The 22,294-nt window shown below is 39.8% G+C and overlaps 1 protein-coding gene across 10 annotated transcripts in view; it reads right to left on the bottom strand.

Moving 5' to 3' along the window:
• The window catches only part of chd6 (chromodomain helicase DNA binding protein 6), a 105,754-nt gene that overhangs the window by 50,938 nt on the left and 32,522 nt on the right, over positions 1-22,294 (bottom strand). For all 10 annotated transcript variants that reach the window (XM_044217513.1, XM_044217530.1, XM_044217522.1 and 7 more), the window contains 6 exons: positions 8,703-9,351; positions 6,729-6,852; positions 2,724-2,877; positions 1,638-1,787; positions 864-929; positions 655-716 (listed from right to left, as the gene is read on the bottom strand). In XM_044217513.1, coding sequence (XP_044073448.1) covers positions 655-716; positions 864-929; positions 1,638-1,787; positions 2,724-2,877; positions 6,729-6,852; positions 8,703-9,351 — 1,205 coding nt within the window. The remainder of the gene's footprint in view (positions 1-654; positions 717-863; positions 930-1,637; positions 1,788-2,723; positions 2,878-6,728; positions 6,853-8,702; positions 9,352-22,294) is intronic.

The raw sequence follows: 22,294 nt of genomic DNA, 5'->3' as shown, positions 1-22,294 counted from the left end.
ACAATGTCGGCATACAGTGTGACACTCATAATTGCCCATCATATCTAACCGGGAAACCGTAATGCTCCCATACAGTGGATGTATGTCAAGGAGGATCCTCCAGCTCTGGTCTCTCATTTGTGTTTAACATTCGGAGGCAGCGACACTACATGATCTTAACTAAACTGGCTAAGCCGACTAGCATGCGACAACTTTCCTCTAGAATTTCTGTTCCCTGCGTGCGAGTAGTCGACATAATAGAATATTTTGATAGCAATAGTCACAGGGCGTACCGATCCAACAAAGTCACATATCGAACCGAACATCCTGTACCAAACGGTTCGGGACGAATACACAAACCGCTTACACCCTTATTGCACAGTAATCAATCCAACAATTGTCAAGACATTTCTCTCTCAGCCACAAATGTCAACCTGCTGGAGGCGCTAGAGGAAAAGTCAGGGGATCACAAGTCAGTGGAGTTCTGGGGATCATAAATGTCTGTGCAATTTTTTATGGCAATCCAAACAATAGTTGTTGAGATATTTCAGTATGGTTACATTCTGCCAACGTAACCTGCGCGCACTTGTGCTGGGAGAAATATAAATCCTTAGGGTGTCAGCTAAATGTCTAACATATCAAATGCCAATATATGTAAATGATGAAGAGACTCACAAATTTCTGTACTTGACATAAAACTCCTCTGTCTCCTCCACTTGGTCCTCTGATGATGAAGTCTAGAGAGAGAGAGAGGAGAAATAAATATATGGAGAGCAGCAGGAGAGCAAAAAACATCATAATACATTTATAATCCACAAAAAATTGTTAATTCATTCATGAAATTGTGTGAGTGTGTGTGTGTGTGTGTGTTCGTTCTTCTTCACCTCTTTTTTCACTATTCTGACAGATAGAATTTTCTCAATGATGTTGGCCTCGTCCTCAGGTGGTTCCTGAGGGAGAGAAAGACAGAAAAGATTAGCGCCCTACAAGGATAGGGATCAGTTCACAGAGTTTGTGTTCAGACAGCAGCAATATAATAAAGATTTCCATCTAAAAAAAGCATTCACAGAATACCTCACATAACTGAAAATGTGCGTTACACACAAAATCTGTATACTGTATTATACTGAGAGGTAACAGTTTGTCCACCATATTCATATCAATGATTCAATCCAATCCAAGAGCAGCATAAAACTACAGCCTCCAAAATGACCATAAAATGAGAACCTCTTGTTTCAACAAAAACTGAATATTATAACCTTTATGAAGTTAGGATCTATTGCAAGACTGTTATATTCGACTGCTTTAGCTAGGTGGACATAACACTAGCAACTAAGTGTATCTGTTTGCCATGTTACACTAAGTTGGCATTTAAATTGGCAGGAATTTGGCTGGCAGTTTCATCACACATACTAACTAACGTTTTTGTGGGAACCTGACAGAAACCAGAAACTTCTCATCCTCAACATATCTGCGGTGGGCGACACAGACTATTCAATACCTGGATATTACCATTATAGTGTTATATTACTTGTGCATTTTAAAAAGAGGATGAAGTAGCATGAGACAAGAATAGAAACTGAAATAAAGAGAAAAAAGGAAGAAACAAAAGAAACAAAAAACAGCAACAAAGAGAGGTAGTCCATGTCCTTCCTTACCTCAGCCTGCCACGCCAGAGCGGTGGCATTGAGCGCTGAGATGCGACCGGCTCCAAGAACTGCGATAGTCTCTCCATCATCATCTACCACCTTAAAGTCCAAATCCTCGTTATACTTCCTCCTCTTGACCTGACGCCCTGAACGCCGCTTCTAAAGAATAGGAGGGAGATAGATGAATAGAGAGAAAAAGAGAGAGGAAGGTGAGATAAGAGTTCAACTCAGAAGTGGAGAAATGGAGGAAATAATACCAAGAGATATTGGGGTGAATTGAGGGGGAAGTGTGAGAAGAAGAAGAAGAGAGGGATGGGGAGGTGAGATGGAAAGAGGGAAAGAAGATATATTAAGGAGAAAGAGTAGTGAGGGTAGGAAATAAGATAAGAACAGAAAGACAGTCGAGAGAATAAAGGAAGGCAGAAGGAAACGAGTGAAAGACAGAATATGATCAAGAAACAAGAAGAAGATGGAAGAAAGGGAGAGAAGGAGAAAGGAAGGAAAAAGAGAAATGCAAAGATGGAGGAAAACCAGAAAGAAATGTGATGGAAAATGTAATTTTCTGCTACTTAGCTATTTAACCTAATCTTTTTAACTGAACATGCAGATGAGCCATTTAACAACAGAAGATCAGGTAATTACATGTTCAGGAACATAATGTCCAACATTGTTATTACAACAGATGTAATGAAAAAATAAAAACTTGTTTGGTTTCATAAAGTGGATGTTTTGCTAATTACCATACCTTGATATATTTGTGACATGAACAACTTGTTGCCTCTGTTTTATGCCTACAAGAATTTCTCTCCAATTTAAAAGACTGAAATTCCCAAAACCCCATCTGCTTCCTGTCGCAAGGAGGATGTCGCTACTTGTCACATGTTAGAAATGATCTTTCCCTTAACATTTCATGCTTTTGGCAATGGTCTAAACAGTTGTCAAAAAGTGTCTAACAAAAGCTGTAATGATTTACCAGAGTGAAAATGTCACTCATATCACCTTTAACTATACGTCAAAATCATAATATACATTTACACCAGTCATTCCATGAGGCCCACTGTGTTCAGGGTCCAGCCAGTATTTCTGTCCACTCACCGCGTTATCCAGGGGGTCTTGGCTGTCCTCTCCACCCATGTTGAGGGCTGACATTGAGGTAGTGTCGTCACTCTCTGCCCCCTCCTGGACAGCCAACTCCTGGTTTCTCCTCTTTCCCTTCTTCTTCTTCTCCACCGGCGTTGCACCAGGATTTCTGAGAGGAGAGGAATTCTGATGAGTAATTAGCAGCTCTAGTAGCCTGCAGCAGCATTTTCTCACTGAGCCAGAGGCTGGAAACGCTACTGCTCCCTGAGGATTTGTACTGGGCTGGTTAGGACAGTCATATCTGGTACAAATATTTTATCCTTATTTTGTTCAAATCTCTCTGGGTACCATTATTTCCTGATCACCAAGACAATGGGCAACCACTAGCCAATCACTGAGACCAACCAGCTGATGAAATGCTGGCCACAAGATTGGAGCACACTTTGGACCAGAAGGCTGCCAGTTTGAATCCTCAGACTGGTTGCGAAAATCGGAGCAGGGGAGCTGAATAAAAAAAGCAGTCTCCTGGCTTACAACAGGTCTATGGAGGTGGGGGTCTAATGACTAATTTGCATACTTGTGGCAAAATGAACTAAAAGATTATTTTCTTAAAGCCAGTGATATGGCAGTTAGAGCCTCTTTAGCTTACGTTATGTGACGTATTTGCGAGTGAAACGAGTGAGCAGATTACATTTTGGGAGGCATTTGATCAAATCAAACCCTGAATGATTTGATCACTCAAATGATTCAGGGTTTGATTTGATTGCTGGAAAATGAGCGTGACATGGTGAGCATGGAGTCTCTAGAAAAACAACAGGGATGTCTCCATTTAATTGTAACTGCAATTCACATTTGATAAAAACAATAAATTCATCAAAGGATTTTGATATATTAATATGATCTTAATAATATAATATTTTTAAACAAACATATACCAGACAAGAGATAGCTAAACTAAAGAAAAGGAAAGAAACTTGAAAAAGGAATTTTTTGTGTATTTAAATCTGTCCCTAAAAGTGAGATGTGTATGTGTGTGAGTGCACCCCAAACGCAGAGAGCCTGAGCTGTCCACTGAATGGAAAGCACTGTGGAAGGGTGACACAAATGCACAAGCCTCTACATCACATGTACCAGCGTCTCTTCATTTTGTTGTCAATTCATAATTCTTTTATACAGGAGACACACATTTCACCAATGTCAATCAGTGTCACTGATTAATCTTACTGAGAGACACTACCTGCAGCTGTAGTTCCACTCACCTTACTGCTAAGCCACAGTATTACAAATACAAAGAATTATATGACATAAAATAAGTACTAAGTAGTGTTAAGTTATTTCAGTTTCTCACACTAGTTAGCTAATGCTCACTCCCCTACAGACCTGCTCATCAACAAGCTCAAATCTCCTGCATTCCTCTACCACGGACTACAGGGTGTAACCGTCGATCCCTTAGAAGTCATATTCTTCTTTTAAAAAATTAAGCTGGCATGTGAACTGCAGAGAGTGACTAGTGAATTTAGGACTGTACTGGCAACTGTGGTCAGAGGGGCAAAAAAGACAAATCTCCTGTCCAACTTAAGTCCAACTTAATGGTGTTCTCACTCACACTAAAACTCTGCCCAAGTGAGCAGTGAGAAAAGACAAAGCAACAGATTAAGATGGAATTAAAAGTGCACCACATGAGGACTTTCTAATCTTCTTGTGACTGGTGTTATCCGAACAAAACATGACCTGATACCAGAGCCCGACCTGGAAATGACCCTGAATCGGTGAAGTTCAGAAGCCTTCCCTCTAAACATCCATGGCTCGTTTATCTCCATTTTTATCTATTTTCCTCAGCTCCTTCTGTCTTATCTGTACGCTTTTCTTTCATATCATTACCTCTGTTGCTTTTCATCTTTTCTCATCCTCACTTAACCCATCTCTCTCTCCTTTCTCTTTCACAGCAGCGATTGTTATCTCGCTTCTCTCCATTACCTTCATCCTTTTTTATTCTTGTCAGCGCTTCTTCTCTCCCTCTAACACTCATTGGCAACTTTTCACTCCGTCTCGCATCAGTCTGCTGTTGCCTTTCTTAACTTCACATCAGTGACTCATCTCTTCCTCCATTTATTCACACTTTATTTCTAACATCTTTCCCTTTCTCCTCTTCCCATTATTTCAAACCTAAAACTCTATTTACAGTATCTCTACTTCCTTTGGATATATCGACTTTCTTTCTTTCTTTCCTTCCTATCAGTCTCCTTTCTCTCTTCCACAGTATAGTATCATAACCCTTTCTCAACTTCGCTCTCTTTCTCTCGACAAAGTCAACCAGATATATATTTCCGATCTGCACTTGTCTCTCAAGTCTCTTTGTGAATTCAGACTCTCAGCCACAACACAACTCGTATCCTGCCCTGACACATAGATTGCTCTAGAATGTATGTCATTCATCCTTGCACAAACGTAATTCAGGAAGATTAAACTGATTAAACTTGGAGAAAGTCACCCTCTATAAGTCACTGTGGCCATTGAACATTAAATGGCATTCCTTTTATGGACATTTATGTTTATATCAAAGATGAACTATTTTTTTTATCTGTTAAAGCCTCAAAAGAAAATAATTCTAATTGTTAAACAGTTGCTCTCGAGGGTAGAGGCAAAGTGCACCAAGTAAAACAATAATACAGACATGTTACTGTGCCTCTCTATCTTTGCTCCTACTTCACAACGTGATAAAGAGCACTCAGCTGTTGAAGTGGGCTGACAAAGAGAAGAAAGGGATAAAGACAGAAAAAGAGAGCAAAGGGAACAATTTGTGGAAGACAGGGGAGAAACAAAACAAGAAGACAGAGGAAGACAGACAGGGGCATGAGAGTGACTATTTGTGAAAAAAAAAAATCCTGCCATCAAAACATCCTAAAAGAAGACAAGCAGTATGTCAGTGTGTCTGTTTTTGTTGAAATTATGGATCCCACAAGGTTTAGAAACACTTGGGCAGAAGCGCTGTGACTGCTTTTCCAAAACAGAAGGTTGAGTTTAGGCGTGAGATTTTATTTTAAATATTATGTTTAGGTATAAGCCTTGAGCCCAAGGTGATGTATTCATACTATATAGCTTGTTGTATTAAACCAAATGTAAAAAGATGTTCAGTTTACTATCATATGTCCAAAAAAAGCATCAAACCCTCACATCTGAGAAGCCAGAACCAGGGAATTAGTTTGGCATTTCTAATGAATAATCAGTTATAAAAATAGTTGCCGATTAATTTTCTGTCAATCAACTAATACATTCATCAACTAATCGTTATGGGTTGGATAAATGTTCGGTGTGGTTAAGGTTAGAATCAGATTTTGTGTGCACCCTGAACACAGAGAGGCAATTAAAAGAGTATATAAATGCATATGCATCTATATCAGATATATACAGTATGTACAGTATATATTAACTTGTCTCTAAGTGAAGGAGGGAAGTAACAGAGTCAAAACATACAGGAGACTTGTGTATGTAACTAAATAGGATACAAAAAAAAAAGCCTTTTTTCAGTTTACTTCCTCTCTGCTTCCAGGCTTTTAGAGTAGCCCTGGTGTATTTGTTCCAATTTCAAAAAATTAGGGAGTCAATTTGTTCTTGCACATTTCCAAAACTACAAAATCCAAGCTTCATTCTAGCAGCTCATTTTGCTAAGGTGCACACCACACTATGAAGCCATGCTGTCCTGGGTCTGAATAAAACTTTTCTCCCCATCTTTCCTGACTCCCCAATAAAGCAAAGAGAAAAAAAAGCCACAATATAGCCTTTAAGTGAAATATTTGTTACAGAGTTGCCCAGAAAAGAACTGCATAATTTGTTGGGGATGACAGGTTTACTGCCGCCTTGCTCTTTCTTGCTTGCCTTACTCCATCAGTGTCCACTTCTAGGGCTTTTCCAGCACAGCCTCTTTCACTTTCTTTCTTCTAAATTCTTTTCTATTCGGCCCTCTTCTCATTATACAGTATATCTCTTCCCATGAGGTGCTAGCCAGGCAGAATGTATTACCTGGGTTTGCGGCCCCTCTGTTTTGGCGCAGAGGGGGCTGGGGTCTTGCTGTTGGCCTGGCCATGGTTCTTGCCGTGGACCTGCACTGGGACCTTAGTGTGGAGACCTGGGGTAGAAGGAGGTGCTGTTGGAGGATAGGGGAGTAAAACACATGAGAGGACAAGGACACGAGTGAGCAGAAGCAAAATCCTCTTTAGGGGTTGGTGACACGTTCAACATAACTTTAGCCCATGATTTTTCCATTATACTGACTGAAGCTGACCAAAAGCTACTGTAACAAACCACTTCTCTAGGGTGCAGGAGCAAAACCTCACTGCAGACATCTGGGTTCGATTCCCCGGCTTGGTTGTGCATTCTAATTATTCTAACAATTTTGTAGATGGGAAGCCAGAGAGAGATCATCATGAAGCATGCCGACTTTGGGGACAATAAATGTCTCCATAGGACATTCAAATAGTTGTTGAGATATTTCAGTCAGGACCAAAGTGGTGGACCGGCAAACCAACCGACAGAGCGACCAATATTGCCGCTAGCAAGGTTATAAAAAGAAATCGTTAAATTGTGTAAAATATATAAATGAACCAACAACTTCTACCATGTTCTTTGACCTTTACACACTTATCAGCACTTCATTAAAGCTTTTAACTGATGTAATAATACATATATAATTCATACAATTCATATATTCCATTATTCTACGTGTTTTAAAGACATTCGGCATCATCTCGGTTCATGATGAGGAATGGCATCTTCAAACATGAATTGATGCAATTTTTGATTCTCACAAGAAATCGGTTTTTCAGCTTTGAAAGAGTGCTATTGCACCCACCCACACATACGTGCACACACACAATCATGCATACTCAGCCTTAATTAAATCCAACAATCACATTATAATAAGATTAATTTATCCCGACATGTCTGATCATGATTCAAGCACATTTAAGAACAGAACAGTCATCATCTGTGCCTTCCAATTAGTGCTGAAATGTTCCAGCATCAATGCTTGTTGTGAGACTACACTTTTGACTTTTTGTCTTTGGTTTTTTGACTCAACTCAACGGAAGACACAAACACACTACACACACACACACACACACACACACACACAGTCACACATACAGACACATCTGATATACTACCGAAAGAAAATCTGAATTAGATGTACCAAAGATTCAAATGTAGCAGAGGTTCAACACGGTTTAGGAGCATTTGAGGCTACAACAAACATTGTTACCATCACATTTATTTTATTGGTGTATTTAACAGGGGCCGAAGTAATCTGGCTGTATTTAAAAGGAATTTAATACTGATACCACTTTCAGTCAGTCATTCAGATTTGGTATTATTCCTGAAACAAGGCATTTTAACTGCTGTTTTTCTCAAGTTGAATATATAGAAGGGCATTAAACCTCCTTTAAAACCTAGGATATTATAACAGATATATACCTTTAAAAGCAGGGCTGTTGCTGAGTAATACTGCAATCACTGACTGGCTTATTCATTATTTTTTGAGTTAATGGATTAATTACTGGAAAATAGTGTGAAAAATGTGAAATAGTGAAAAATGGCCATCACAATATCCCAGACCAACAGTCAAAGACCCAAAGCTATGCAATTTACAAGGTCATAAAACAGAGAAAAGCAGTAAATCCTTGGATTTGAGAATAGTGAACCAGTGAATATTTGTCATTTTGTGCTTGACAAATGACAAACAATTAATCCATTCTGAAAACGGTTATCAAATTTTCTACCAATCAACTGATCGGCTAATTGTTTCAACACAACCTAAAAATAAAACAGATAATATCATAACATCCTCCCACCCAACCACCTTGCACCTTCCACTCCACACACACAAACTCCACTCCAACACACAACCACTTAAAAACCATCACCAACGCCCATCACAAAGACAACCCACACACACACACACACACAGAAAAAACAACTCCAACCATTGTAACTGCGTACCTTGATTCGTGGGTATAGGAGGTAGGACTTTGACCTTCGGTTTTCTTCCTCTTTTGCCAGGCACCTTAACAGGCACCTGAGCTGGTCCAGGGGCCCCTGTGGCGCCTGCCGTTTTCCCCCCTGCCGCATTCTTCAGCTCTGTCCTGCTCTCTTTCCTGCCATCCTTCCCCTTGGTCCTACGCTCCTTTCGCTCCTTGCCTTCCTTGGGCTCCTTACTCTTCCTCAGTGTGACCACCGTCGCCTCCTTCTCCTCCTTTCGTTTCTTTGGTTTGCTGCTTTCCCTTTCCCCCCCCTCCCCTCCTCCTTTCTCCCGTTCTCTCTTGTCCTTTTTCTTTCGTTTCTTCTTCACCCTTCCTCCTCCTCCTCCTCCTCCTCCTCCATCATCCTCCTCACTCAGGGAGGAAGGAGGTCGTGGGGCTCCTCCGGAGTGCTTAGCGGCATGGGCCACGGCCGCCGCACAGTGATTGGATGTCGCCGTGCTGCCCACGGGCGTGAGGAGGCGGAGTTGGTCCTTGGGGCCCACGACCAGGTGTCCCCGTGGGATTGTGGGAACTGTGGTTTGTGCGTTACTGTTTTGGTCAGAGGCAGAGGAGGAGGCTGCTGCAGCGGAGGCCGGAGGTGGCATGTGCTTCAGGAGACCAGTGAACATCTGAAACAGAAAAGTGTGTCATGAATTTAGTTAATCATTATCATACTGTTCTCATTAGCATTCATTAATTAATTGTATCTAGATCTACTTTACCCCAATTGTTGTTAAGATACTGTCAATGAACACTTCCTGCCTTCACATTAAGAGCTTTCCAGCAGCTAAAAGGGCCTTTCCTGGTAGCCTTTTAATGTGAAACATATGCAGGAAGTGTCGAGTTTCGTTGAGAGTGGTTTAAAGGTGTGTTCGCACAGAAAGCCAAGCAAATTTTGCATGTGGCGCGATTACATACAAAGTCAATGCAAAGATGCAAATTCACGTCTATTCGCGTCATTCGGGTCATTCGCGAAATTTGCTCATATCGCGGGGCTTTGCAGAGTGTTGTGTGGGGAGGACCGGGTGGAGCGGAGAAAAAAATGAGAAAAATAGGCAAGGAAGTGGGACTACCTGGTAAGTTCTGACAATATGTGTCTGTCACTTGATTCCAACTATCGGTTGTACTTTACATTGAACCAAGTTAGCAAAGCATAGCCCTGACCATTCCGAACTCCATTCAGAAAACAAGCATTTTAAAAGTTGTTCGCTTGTCGTCTTGCAGACAGACCTGACAAAGCATGAATTCAGACTTGTTACAAATCTGATCATGATGTAGTTATTTCGGCATCCTTTTGATCCATTTATTGCAATTAAATCACAGCAAAATATGTTCATTTTGGGTTCATTTGTGTGAGTAAACACAAATGATCCTGCAGTCAAACTCGTAACGCGAAGTGTCGCGTGTGAACAGAGCTTAACACTGATCCAACACCATTTATGTTAAACAGAGGCACTCAGGCCAAAAGAGTGGTGAGTATGACATGACTCTGTTGTTGTACTAATGGAATTAATGCTGTGGAAATTTATATTATACTGAATTTTCTGTGTGAGTCATTATATCAGTAATTCAACACCCACTCAATGTTTTTTACTAGGCCTTGATTAGCAACCAGCTTTTATTTGTTTGCACTGTCCATTATTGCTTTTATTTAAGAATTCACCATTACTATATAATTACTAACATTATTATCATTTCAATTTAATATTTTCATATTAACAATGAACCCAATGACAATGTGCAATATGAAAAGGGTCGATCATAGTGACAAACCCACAGAGAATTATCACCCGACTGCAGCAGGCAGCTGTATTCAGCGAAAAAGCTCGAAAAAACGAGTCTACATTTCTTGCCCGGCACCTGACAGCAGACAGACAAGTTCAGCAATTAGCTGGTGAACATGTTTTTTTCTCAGGAGTTAGTGGAGACCAAAACAGAGCTAAAACAAGAGTGATAATTGGACTAATGGACATTAGATGGGTGGCCAGAAACACAACTGCATTTAAATGCTAATGTTGTTCTGTGTCTGCTGGATGTGTAAATAGGCAACTGTTTGCTGACATGTTTGCCATATTAACGTCATGAGGTGATAATGTGTCAATCTTGTGTTTACAGCTTGTTAGGCTGACCTCAAAATGACCAAAAAAACCCTAATGCAGGTTTAATTAATGTTTCTGTACCTCATACTCTTTGTTGCAGCATCCTTAAAATTCTAAATTGCTAAAATGCATATTCTAATGCAGTTTTAGCATACCATATACAAAATATGTTACTATCAATTCAGAGGGAGGGATGGGGAACTGTGGAGAGATTGATATAAAACCAGAGGAAAAACAAAAGACAAGATAATTGCAAGAGAAGGATAAAGAGGACGAGAGAGGAGAGAAAAAGAAAAAGGAAGGGGGGAAAAGAGTGAGAAAGAAGGAGAAAGCTAGAAAAGATGATGGACGGTGAGAAAGAGGATGAGAGAGAAAGTGGTCATTGTTGAGACATGGGTTCTTCATTTTTTTTTTTTTTTTTTACCTGACTGAGGATTTAATGAATCATGGACATCAAAACAGCAAAACATGGTGAAGAAAAATCACACGTGTCCATCATTCCCAACATGTGCTGTTTGATGTGTGAATCATGCTGTGACTAAAAACTTAATATGCACCATATTCTTCCATCAACCACAGGATGTTACAGCTTTTTTGTTCAAATCCTACACAGCGGAACCACCAAGACACCCTGAGTATTAATACTATTAAATTGTCTGCTATATTTCACCAAACAAAATAAAAGTTCATAGAGGGCAGGCTGGCAGGTTGGAGGACAGGTTGAGCCTCATGCTATGTTTGTGGTGAGTTTGTGCTGGTTCTGGCTGATGATTCAACATCTCCTCTACTCATAGTGCAGCCAGCAGTGAGACAGCAGAAGGAGTGTTGTTCTACATCAGCTTCCATGTGACTGCGCTGAGTGTTTAAAATGAGTCCAGTAAAGGAGTGGCCCCCCAGCAAACATATACTAAAGTCCTCACAAGAGTTAAGAATAGATATTACTGTCCCTGCTCAGTATGTTGTTGTTCCTTTATCCATTACCAAACATGAAAAAAAAAAACCCCTGAAACATGAAGCTCATCACTTCCTGTATATCAGAGAAAATTTCCAAGAAAAAGCCCAGCACTCATAATAGTAAATGCTGTTGTTGAAGATTTTAGACAGTAATGAACATGATGAAGGCCAACTGTGGCTGAACACTGAGACTGTGAACTGTGTCATTTTGTTCTGAGGACAGTTTTTGCACATCAGCATTTATCACAATATAAGTGCAACATGTCATATCGCACTACAGCTGAGCATTACTCGACAGATACCACAATAGAAGAAATGAAAATAGAGTTATAACTACAGGAAATGTGTAGTTGTGCATAACTTCATACAGAAGGAGGGTTTGTTCATACATTTCTTGATCTTTTTGGCCACCCCTCTTGCAGGAACACCACTAGCACTACAATGCTTCTGCTTGTTTAGATATAAAAGCTTAAAAAGACCAAAAATAGTCTTTGACATCAACAGTCTTGCACATGTACCTTGTACATTTGAGATGCTTAAATCTACTCACTGGATTATCCCTAATTTTAAGGATGAACAAACTTTATTTCAGCCTGTACTTTTCCTCACCAACCCACAAAGACACCATGGTAGGCCGAGATGCTGAGAAGTCAAACAATGTTCTGGGCAGTCTGTGACATCACTGTTTCCACCATCCTCAACCTGTTGAACCACAGTATCCAACCTCCATCTCCCTAAGTTTTAAGTGCTTCAGCAGCACAGCGTTCTTCCACTCTGCCTAACAGATGCAAAAGTCGTATAAACGCTAAAACGCTTTGCTCTACTGCTGCTTTCCTGTTGCATCATCTCCATGAGGAAAGTCCTGCAGCAGTACTGTAGATGTGAGATGGACGATTTCCACCATGGCTCCATCTGTGACACTAACGGAGGATACATGCAGGCTAAGGGACCTTCAGTTTCTTCCCATCCACCTCTGATTTTTACACCAGGTTGTCAGCTCAAATACATTTGGTGGGAAACGGAGCTTAAGTACTAGATATTATATGCTAGATATTATAATAAGTCTCTGGTGTGTGCAAAAATACTTGCAAACATAAATATTCATGACCAGTAGGTGGACCTGAAGGTCAGTGTAGCATGTGGGCAAATAGTACTATCCATTTAAATCAAAAATGCAGAGGTGCTTCAATATCCATTGGTGACTTTATATCACGTACACCAAGAGTGCAATTCCACTGAGGTTAAATACAGCTGTAGTATTTGCAACAGGAGTTTTTGAACCATTGCATTCACTGATGTACGGGCTATAGCAGGTGTACATCAAAAATTCAGCATGAAGACAATTTTCATCTCTTCTTCTGTGTTGTTACAGCCACTTAAATTTCTGCCACAGTAACAGCTTTTTGGATATGCAAGTTAAGACTCAGATAGAGTCAGATCCAACACCCACTGCCAAGGCCGACTCAACCCAGTGTTTGTGATGCTTCACTAAGCGTGACGCCTTCATTCCACCGGGCACGGCTCTAACATTGCGACTGCACTACAAGCTAACAAATTACCTCTTCAAACAGAGTTTACACATAACTGACTATTTTAAGTTTCACAAAAACAGGCGTTTCTCCAGTGCTGTTATATTGGTACTGCATTAGATTGTACATGCAGCTCTTCTAAACTAATGCCCTAAACCAAAAGAAAACTAGAATTGCTGCCCTGTGGTTGTATGCCTACGCCAACCAGTCAAATTGCATTTTACATCTATGTCTGTCCAGACTCAAATAATATGTAGTTAATACTTTGAAGGAATTGAATAAATAAAAGTGTATTTTTTGGCTAAATGAAGTTATCACTATATTGATGATACATGTGTGATTCCAGTGAATATACATTATTGAACTAATTAATGAAAGATTATCATAGTTGTATTGGCTAAACAGGTACACATATACTTCATTACTATGTAAAGATGGATTCTTATAGAGTATAGCTACACAAAATGTGGCGCTTTTGTTTTCTCCTGGCATTTTTAGATGCAAAGTTTCTCTATGAGCTAACCCTAACCCTCACAGGATCACGATTAACTCATGATTAGCTAGGCATGCTCCAAAACGTTGTTTGCAGTCAAATATTTTCATTATTAGATCTACAGAGGTGATTGATCAGTAACAATTACAGGATAAATAAAAAATAACTGGCATTTAATTTTAGTGTTGACCCTGAGAAGCTTCACTTGGCCCATCTGGTGAACATTAGCTTATGCGTACTTGTTTTGGGCTCAGGATGTTACAATACAGTTGGTTATACTTTAATGCGGCCTCAGAATCCTCATCCAAAAATGCCAGTTTCCCAAAATGCACCAGGATGAACGCTACATGGTGTTACCATTAAGAAAGCAATTTTTAATTTTTTTGATTTGCTGCTGCACTCTTATGTCAACTATGACTTCATTTTCAGTGTTATTGTAGTTTGTTTCAACTGTCACTTTAACATTTTGTTATTGTGTCTTTCATTTTTCATGATGTTTTGTTGTCATTGAGTCCATTGTTTTATTTAGCTGTGGTTTTATTCGGCATCTTGATTTTATAGCAGCAGGAGATTTGTGGTGAGATGTTTGTCCACATCCCTGGGTACTGTTTGTTTACTTTATATTTCATTTATGTATTTAATTAGGCCTATTTATATCACAAAGCCAGTTTTCCTTTCAGTGATTTTTGTAATCACTGTAACTAATGCCCGTGTTTTGCAATTATTTCAGCTCTCTGTTTGGGCACTGTTGAAAGAATTCGGCTTAATTAAAGACTGTAGCATTGACCAAGAAGACTAGATTAAAATGCATTATAGAATCAAAATCCAAGGTAAGAGTGTTCTGCTCGCACTTTCCTCTACAAGTATGAATGCGAGTGTGTGTATAATGAATCCTGCTTCATAATGAATAATAATGTGCTACCTGATTGATCCCTACGGGGAAACTGTCTCAGCTTTGTAGCACCACAGGAAGGTCAGAGCAAAGGGTCAGCTATTAAACATCATGCAGTAACTGGTGTGACGCTAGTGTCTTGCTCAAGTGCATTTCAGTAGGTCAGATACTTCCCCAGACAAAAGCTGGAAAGGGATAATATGTTGAAACCACCTCCCAACTAATCTAAAACACCCTAAGGTTCCCGAGCAAAGTCTGCCGTTCCGGCCTTGTTTTCGAATCCATTAACAAGCAAGTACAGTATGAACACCACAGTAAAATCGCCACCTCTGCTGGAGAAAGTATGAAAACCTGTGGCTACCTTTTCCCCAATAACTTAAATAAAAATACAGATTGTATTTTTGATTTAACATTATGAAACCTAAATTAAAATTAAATCCAGGACCATGACATCTACCAAGAGAAGGAAAGAAACTGCCACTATTAAATAAACACAAACAACAAAAAAAAAAGTATTGATAGAGTAATAATCAAACGATCAGCCAAACTATCAATATTTTAAATCAATCAATACTGAATGACCACTGAGTGTTAGGAAAAACTGAGGGAATGTGCCTTTATCTCCAATCTGTCGTATTGAGGACAGGGGAGTCATTAAGCTGGGATACTGCAGTTCTGACTGACAAAAGCTGTGTGTGTGTGTGTGTGTGTGTGTGTGTGTGTGTGTGTGTGTGTGTGTGTGTGTGTGTGCGCGCGCGCGCGCACATATTGACTGAAGCCGCTGATGGACACTTGGCTACTAAAAGCGTGTTCCCTCTGGTGCAAACTACTGAACACAAGCCACACTAAATCCACTTTACATTAAAGGCCAGGTTAGTGTTTGCCTTACAGCAATCACCAACTCGTATTTGTTTGGTAGTGTTTTGGTTTGTTTTTTGCAGATTATGGGATGCATCTGTACTCTGCAGGAATACCACCATGTAACTGTTAGCTGCAGTTGTATGGATATTATTTATAAATGGACAGCCAGAAGAGGAACCCACACAGCGTTGGAAAATGACAAGTTTCACATTGAGGTTCATGATGAAGGATACTGCATCTGAAGAATTTCTCACCCCTTCTTGCAGCTGCACATATTAATATCGAAGCATTTGATGAATCGAATTCTTTACACTGGGGCTTATAATGCTGAAATTTAGACATCCTGCTGTGTCTCCCTTGCCTTTTTACCAGTGTTAGTATGCACCATTAAACCAGGCTTCTCGCAGTGGGACACTAAACTTGGTAAGTAAGGACCTTTGATTTAAAAGTTCAGACTTATAAGAAAGTTAGATCTGAAAAAGCCATCCAAAGCAGTTGTAGTCACAATTTAGACACTACTGACTACACAACCCTATTGAGCTAGCTGGAACATGACAATACAGCCCAGTCTATTCTGTAAACAAAGGGTGCTGTGTAATATTTGCTTTGACAAACAACTCAAGGGTGTTCTCCGCACAGAGGAAAGCATCCAAATAACATGTTTCTAATGAATACAGACAGCAACTGTATAACATGTGACTCTGCATATAAACAGGTAACTGACTAAAGACTGTTTGATGTGTTATATCATATCCTGACTACGATATAAATGTGCATGTCAACACATTTTTCACCTCTGTGAAATATGCTGTGGTTGATTTGACCATTTAGAGCTTACAGTAAAAAACAACAATAAGCAGTCTGAGTTTTTCATGTTAAAAACATGTAAGTCCAAAGCATGCACTGAATCAGACTACAGACATCACTGCAGTCTATGAAGAAGAGAAAGTCGCATCATGCATCAGCTGGAGACTAATTCTAAAGCCTGCAGCTTCAAGGTTCATTGTAGTGGATGACAAATCTATACCAAAGTTTATGAAGTCTGAGTACAGAACTGTAGCTTTATATGGACTGAACATTTTTTAAATACTTTACAATAAAAAATAAAACACAAAAGATACAGTAAAATGAAATGAGATTTGATATTTTACCAAATTTTATATAGCTACAAAAAGATACCACCCCAGAAACCAGTCAGTGAACAGAAGGTGATTAGCAAAAACAAACCAGTGAGATTAACTGACTTTCTTATAAAATACTGAAATTATTCTTAATAATGCAAGAGCAAAAAAACATGTTATCGCTTTCCTTTGAAATATATGACAAATAAATCCCACTTTTCTAGAATAACAATATCTAACAAACATCAGGCCTGAAAAACAAATCAACACTGGTGTCTTTGAAAAAGGAACCTTGAGAAGTCAAAATCCTTGACATGGTGGTAACAAATCAAATATGAATTTCCCACCCAGTACAAAATGTGCTGCAGCTTTAATTCTTAAATACACGTCCAACTCATCGATTAATGATACAGTGTGCTGCCTCTTGTACATAAACTCCATACATAAAAACAAAAAGCAATCAACCAATCAGGACTGGCAGCCTGGCTTGAGATGCATAAACAGGTATCAACCACCAGCTGTCAAAGTGGTTAATATACATACAGTACTATGTACAGCACGGTCTACCGTCTGTTGTACGCCCTGCACTCTTTTTACACTGCTGTTAGTAGGCTCTGTCCATCTGTATGTAATGTGAGAGACTGTACGTTGTCCGTATGTTTCCGTACCAATGTCACCGCCACAAACTGTAGCACATTTTTGCACTTGGCAAAGGAAGTGATTGTGTTTCTGAAAACGAGCCAGGACCGGCTCATTACTGTGATTATGTGGAATTTTGAATCAGAAAGGTTGAGCGCTGAACACAGCTGATGAAAATGTAGCATGACATTCTTCAGAGGGCCTATAGCAACAACGCAGGCTTCGATTCCCCCCAAAACACCTACATACACACATGTATTTGATGCAGATTGTCAGAGAAATGACTGCACGGTTCCTATGACAGCAAAGCAGAGAGGGTGATAAAGGGTCTAAAAGTGGCTGTGGCCCTTTCTGATGTTCTTGACTGTATTTAGAAACCAGAGAACAGGGAGCGCACACACACTGTGGAGCAACTAGCTCGCCAGGTCAGGCCTATGTGGAATGACTGACTGACTGAGTAACGTCTGCGCATGTTTGAGTCTACATGCATATCCTCGTGTGGCGTGTGTATTTTTGTCTACAAAAAGTGTGTGCATGTCATATTGATGTATGGCGGGCATATGCAAGACATGGAGCAGGTGCTTGTGTGTTTTTGTAACTGCTGTTTTATGCCGTAAGAGCGAGTGTGACTGCCTTGTGTCGTGAGGCCAATGCAGATGCACATAATCGACTGCTTCTCACACAGGTATGAGGAATCATCTCAATGAATCACACACACACACACAGCGAGCTCAACGGCCTCCTTGCCAGTTGGGTTTGGGGGGGGGTATCAGAGCCGTTGCCATGGAAACTGGCTCTCTGTGCCAAAGCTGCGGGGAGTGGGGAGGCGGACGTAAACACGCGGTCACCATGGTAACCCTTTCGTTGCCACTGGCTCCCGACTGTCTATCAATTCAACTATCTGTCTGGCGGATGGATTGACTCTGTATCTGCTGTCAGCCTGCATTTCCAAATCGTTACCTGCTTCTGTCTGTATTTCTTGTCTGTCTAAATATCTAGATAGAAGTCTACCCATCTGTCTGTGCATCTACATGTCAAACTAATGAGAAGACTTAAAACCAAGCAATTGTATCTCAGGGTGCAATAACATCAACCGTATTTGAAGTAAATGTGGGTCATGCATTCGTTTCATTTGTTTTGATTGGCCAGACAAAATGTGGTGCCGTTTGTCAGAAGCTAGAGAATACTTGTGAAATCAGAGAGACAATTTTAAAAAAACTACAGGGAAAAAATGTAATCAAGTTTTTATAAGAAACACATCTGATTTGTCATGATTTTGAACATGAAAGTAGCCTTACAAATCAAGGTTGATTAATGATTAAACTGCAGATTATTTTCTCAAATAATCAATTTGTCGTTTTGGGATATGAAATGTCAGAAAATAGTAAAAAATGCCCATCACAATTTCCTAAAGTCCAAGGTGACGTCTTCAAATTACTGGTAAAACACTGAATTGGCACTTTTGCTTAAAAAATGACAAACAATGAATCGATTATTAAAATAGTAAAGCCAAGTAATTTTCTGTTCATCGACAAATTGATTAATCAACTAATTGTTTCAGCTGTACAAAATAGTCTATCTGCAAGTAGACAGTAATTTTAGATGTTGCATGTTGTGCTGTGGTACACAAACCATTTGCTGTGGGCATTACCAGGGATGAGGAAAAGCCTTCATGCACAAGAACAGTTCAGCCCACAGTTCAGAGGTGAACAGAAGTAAAAAGGCACTTAATGTTCATCAAAATGTACTGCAGCTTAGACAGGTATGACCATCAGAGAAGATACGGCAGAGTGCAGATACGACATGCTTAGCTAAAACTACTGGGACTATAATTTCAGTTAATTCACTTTCAGGTGTGTTTTGACTCAAAGACAAAATGTCGAGCTTTGTTGGATAAGAGGTTCCTAAGACTCTGTCCAATAAACAATCTACTTGTGAGTGTGTATGACTTTTGCTTACAATCTGTGGTTCATCTGACTGTCAGGGCAGGCCTCCACAAAGCAAAAACAAAAACACAGCAAAGTCAACTTTTCCATACTGGTTTAGAAAGGAAAACTGCAGATGTGATCGTGGTGTTACACAATGGTCAGGAGCCAGAGGAACAAGAGTAGGCTTCTCTACATGACATGAGCAGCAAAGTAATGAGTCTGAATCCCAGAGTGAGATACCCAGGTGAAAAAGTTGAGGAGCCCATCTGCTAAGGTCAACTGCTAGCCATTTTTGGTTTAAAGTGAAAGTCAGTGTTTGTGTCAAAAGCTTCAAGGAGGAAGAATGGAGGTCAAAAGTAGCATTTCATTTCAGCTTTTCTTTAAAAAAGGTAAACAGTATTTACTCATGCAAAATGGCCTTCATGTGCATATCCCATCACACCCGTCTAAAGTGGCGCTAAAGTGTGTATGTACTCTGCACATTTGTGTTTGTGTTATATGAACACCCACAAAATTACCTTTTAATAAGACAGACATAATGAGGATCCACCTCATAATTTTTATTATGAAAATAAACACTGCGGCCAATTTAATAGGTACAGTCTAATGCAATCCAGTACAACCGTTCTGCCATAAAGTCCACATTTATGATGTCTATAATGTTCCAGGTTTTTTTTGACACTGTCATAGAGGCGTTACCTAAATTAAATGTTTAACATTGTGGTCATAGTTAGTGATGGTGTTGTACTGGACTGCATTATATTCCATCTACCTAGACAGAGAGGATCCTTGCATAGACAATCAAACCATTTCATTTTAAACTATATTTGCATAAATGGGTACCCATCACTGCTATCAGTGCAAGTTTGTTAAATTTGTGTCTGTGTGCCCCTGCCAGCTCAGCTCTCAGTCAGTAGTACCTTTTTTTTTTACTTTCAATAATTACAATAATTAACAATACATTTGGAAATTACTGTCACATGATTTTCAGTGGGACTTTTCATGACAGCTTCCTCTTCTTGTTGTGCACCTTTAGGTAATCCAGGAAGATGGAGGTCTTGTTTTTTATCATTAATACAACAATGTCTTAAAAGGTAATGCTAAAGTGATTTATTGGCAAACATCATTAATTTGCTGTAGGACTTCCCCTTCCCCCTGTGCTGCTCCACTGATCCCAACTGGTCTCTTGCCCCTATTCACTGTAAGATCAAAAGGTCAGGGACCACTACAGAGCATCGCTGAAGCTGGTAGATATTCTATGGGTGCTTTTCATTTCCCTTATTTTAAATCGATCTGGTCTGCCATTATGAAGGACATCTTAATTCCGTTATTTCTGTTTGGAGAAAAGAGGAGCGAGGATACATCCTTCGAGGAAGCCTTCTACTTATATTGGACCGACACATCCCTGTATTAGAAATCAGTTAGTGATTGGACATTGCAGCTGATCAAACTGCTCCGATACAACATCACAGCAGTTTTATACCGGGACAAATAACAGAGTCACCTCGGGTGTAATATCACTTACAATACTATTTAGATTTTATTTGTGTTCTGATTCACCATTTAGTTCAAATATTTGGAACTGTGGCAACTGTAACATACAGCGCTGAACACCTGCAGACGGACAGTTGATGCAGCTGCGACATCGTCATCAGAAACTGATGTTGTTTCAGATGACTGTTCAGAGAAAAGGACATCTCGTTTCCCTAAAAACGTGGTTCCTTGGTTCCTGAACAGACTAACAACAACAACAAAAAAAAAACTAACAAAAATATTTAACAGAAACAAGATAAGTTGATTGAGTTAAAACACTGAGATATACTTTCAACTAATTGAGTACTTGAAGATGCTGGACAGAACAAAATAGATTTTCTTTTAAATAAAATCTCTAAAAGAAGTTTAGATTAGCATCTGCGGTGGACTGCAAGCCATTCCTCTGAAAGACTTTCTTTTGATGACTACTTTAAATAGACTTTAATCTGGCAGTGCACACGTGAGCACTGGAGATCAGAAGCTTTGAAAACATCAGCCTGGATCCTGTTGGGCCATAGAGGACCTAACCAGGGCTTACTGAGCATACTTTTTTCCTACAGGGCTGAACAGCATGAGAGAAGGCTTATTACTTATTCAGGTTACCGCCAGAGCAGTGGATTCACATCCTGACCCTGCTGGGTTTTATTCTAGGTACTAACTGACTAGGTACCGGGATACAAGGTGTAAGAAAGTGCAACTAACTGAAATTGACTACTTGGTGGGGTCAGGAAACCAACATAGGTTCAGAGATCCAGGACTGAGAACAACTAAACTGGAGGACCAAATACGACCAGCCAGGGATGATATTTTAGCCCAGTTTCAACAAGGCCCAAAAAGTCTAGCTAGAGCTCATCTGACCTGATTTCCTTAAGGGGTTAAACAGGGCCAACCAGGAGTTATTCGTTACTTAGAGTTATTTAGAGTTACCATCAGTAGTGTTTTCAATTTAAATACACTGAAAAGGAATTTAAAATCATTCAAAACTGCGTGCAATGTCTGAAATGACGAAGGACATGGGTGTAACTAGGCCACCCGCACCAGAATGAGTAACACAACAGAATCGCTGCTCGCCAAGTAGGCCACATTTGCATGATGCCACAAACTTCACCTGACACAAAAAACAAGCTGAAGCAAAGACTGTATCACAGAACAAAATGCATTCTGCACACCTTTCTGTTAACTCAATACATCCAACAAACAATTGAACTGAGGTGCATGCCATGTACTTGTTACTTCATCGATTTAAATCCATCTCATGCCTTATTTTAAATATTTAGCCATTAAATTTGAATCTATATTTTCTGCCTCACAACAGTAATGACCCAAATTCCCCACAGATCGATGACATTCATCTTATGACCATTAAGCAAATGTCATCTCCCCGCGTCCAATTTCAAATGGCTCCTTTCACTTTCCAGTAGTCTACTGTATAAACTCTTATTACACAGAAGTGCATTTCCTCTGATGATCAACAGACTAGAGGCTCCATTATTATGTTAAATACTGTTGTTTTTAATCAGGAC

Source organism: Siniperca chuatsi, linkage group LG2, assembly GCF_020085105.1.
Source record: "Siniperca chuatsi isolate FFG_IHB_CAS linkage group LG2, ASM2008510v1, whole genome shotgun sequence".
NCBI lineage: Eukaryota > Metazoa > Chordata > Actinopteri > Centrarchiformes > Sinipercidae > Siniperca > Siniperca chuatsi.
The sequence above is the reverse complement of the archived record's forward strand: the minus strand, read 5'-3'. Positions and strand labels throughout refer to the sequence as shown.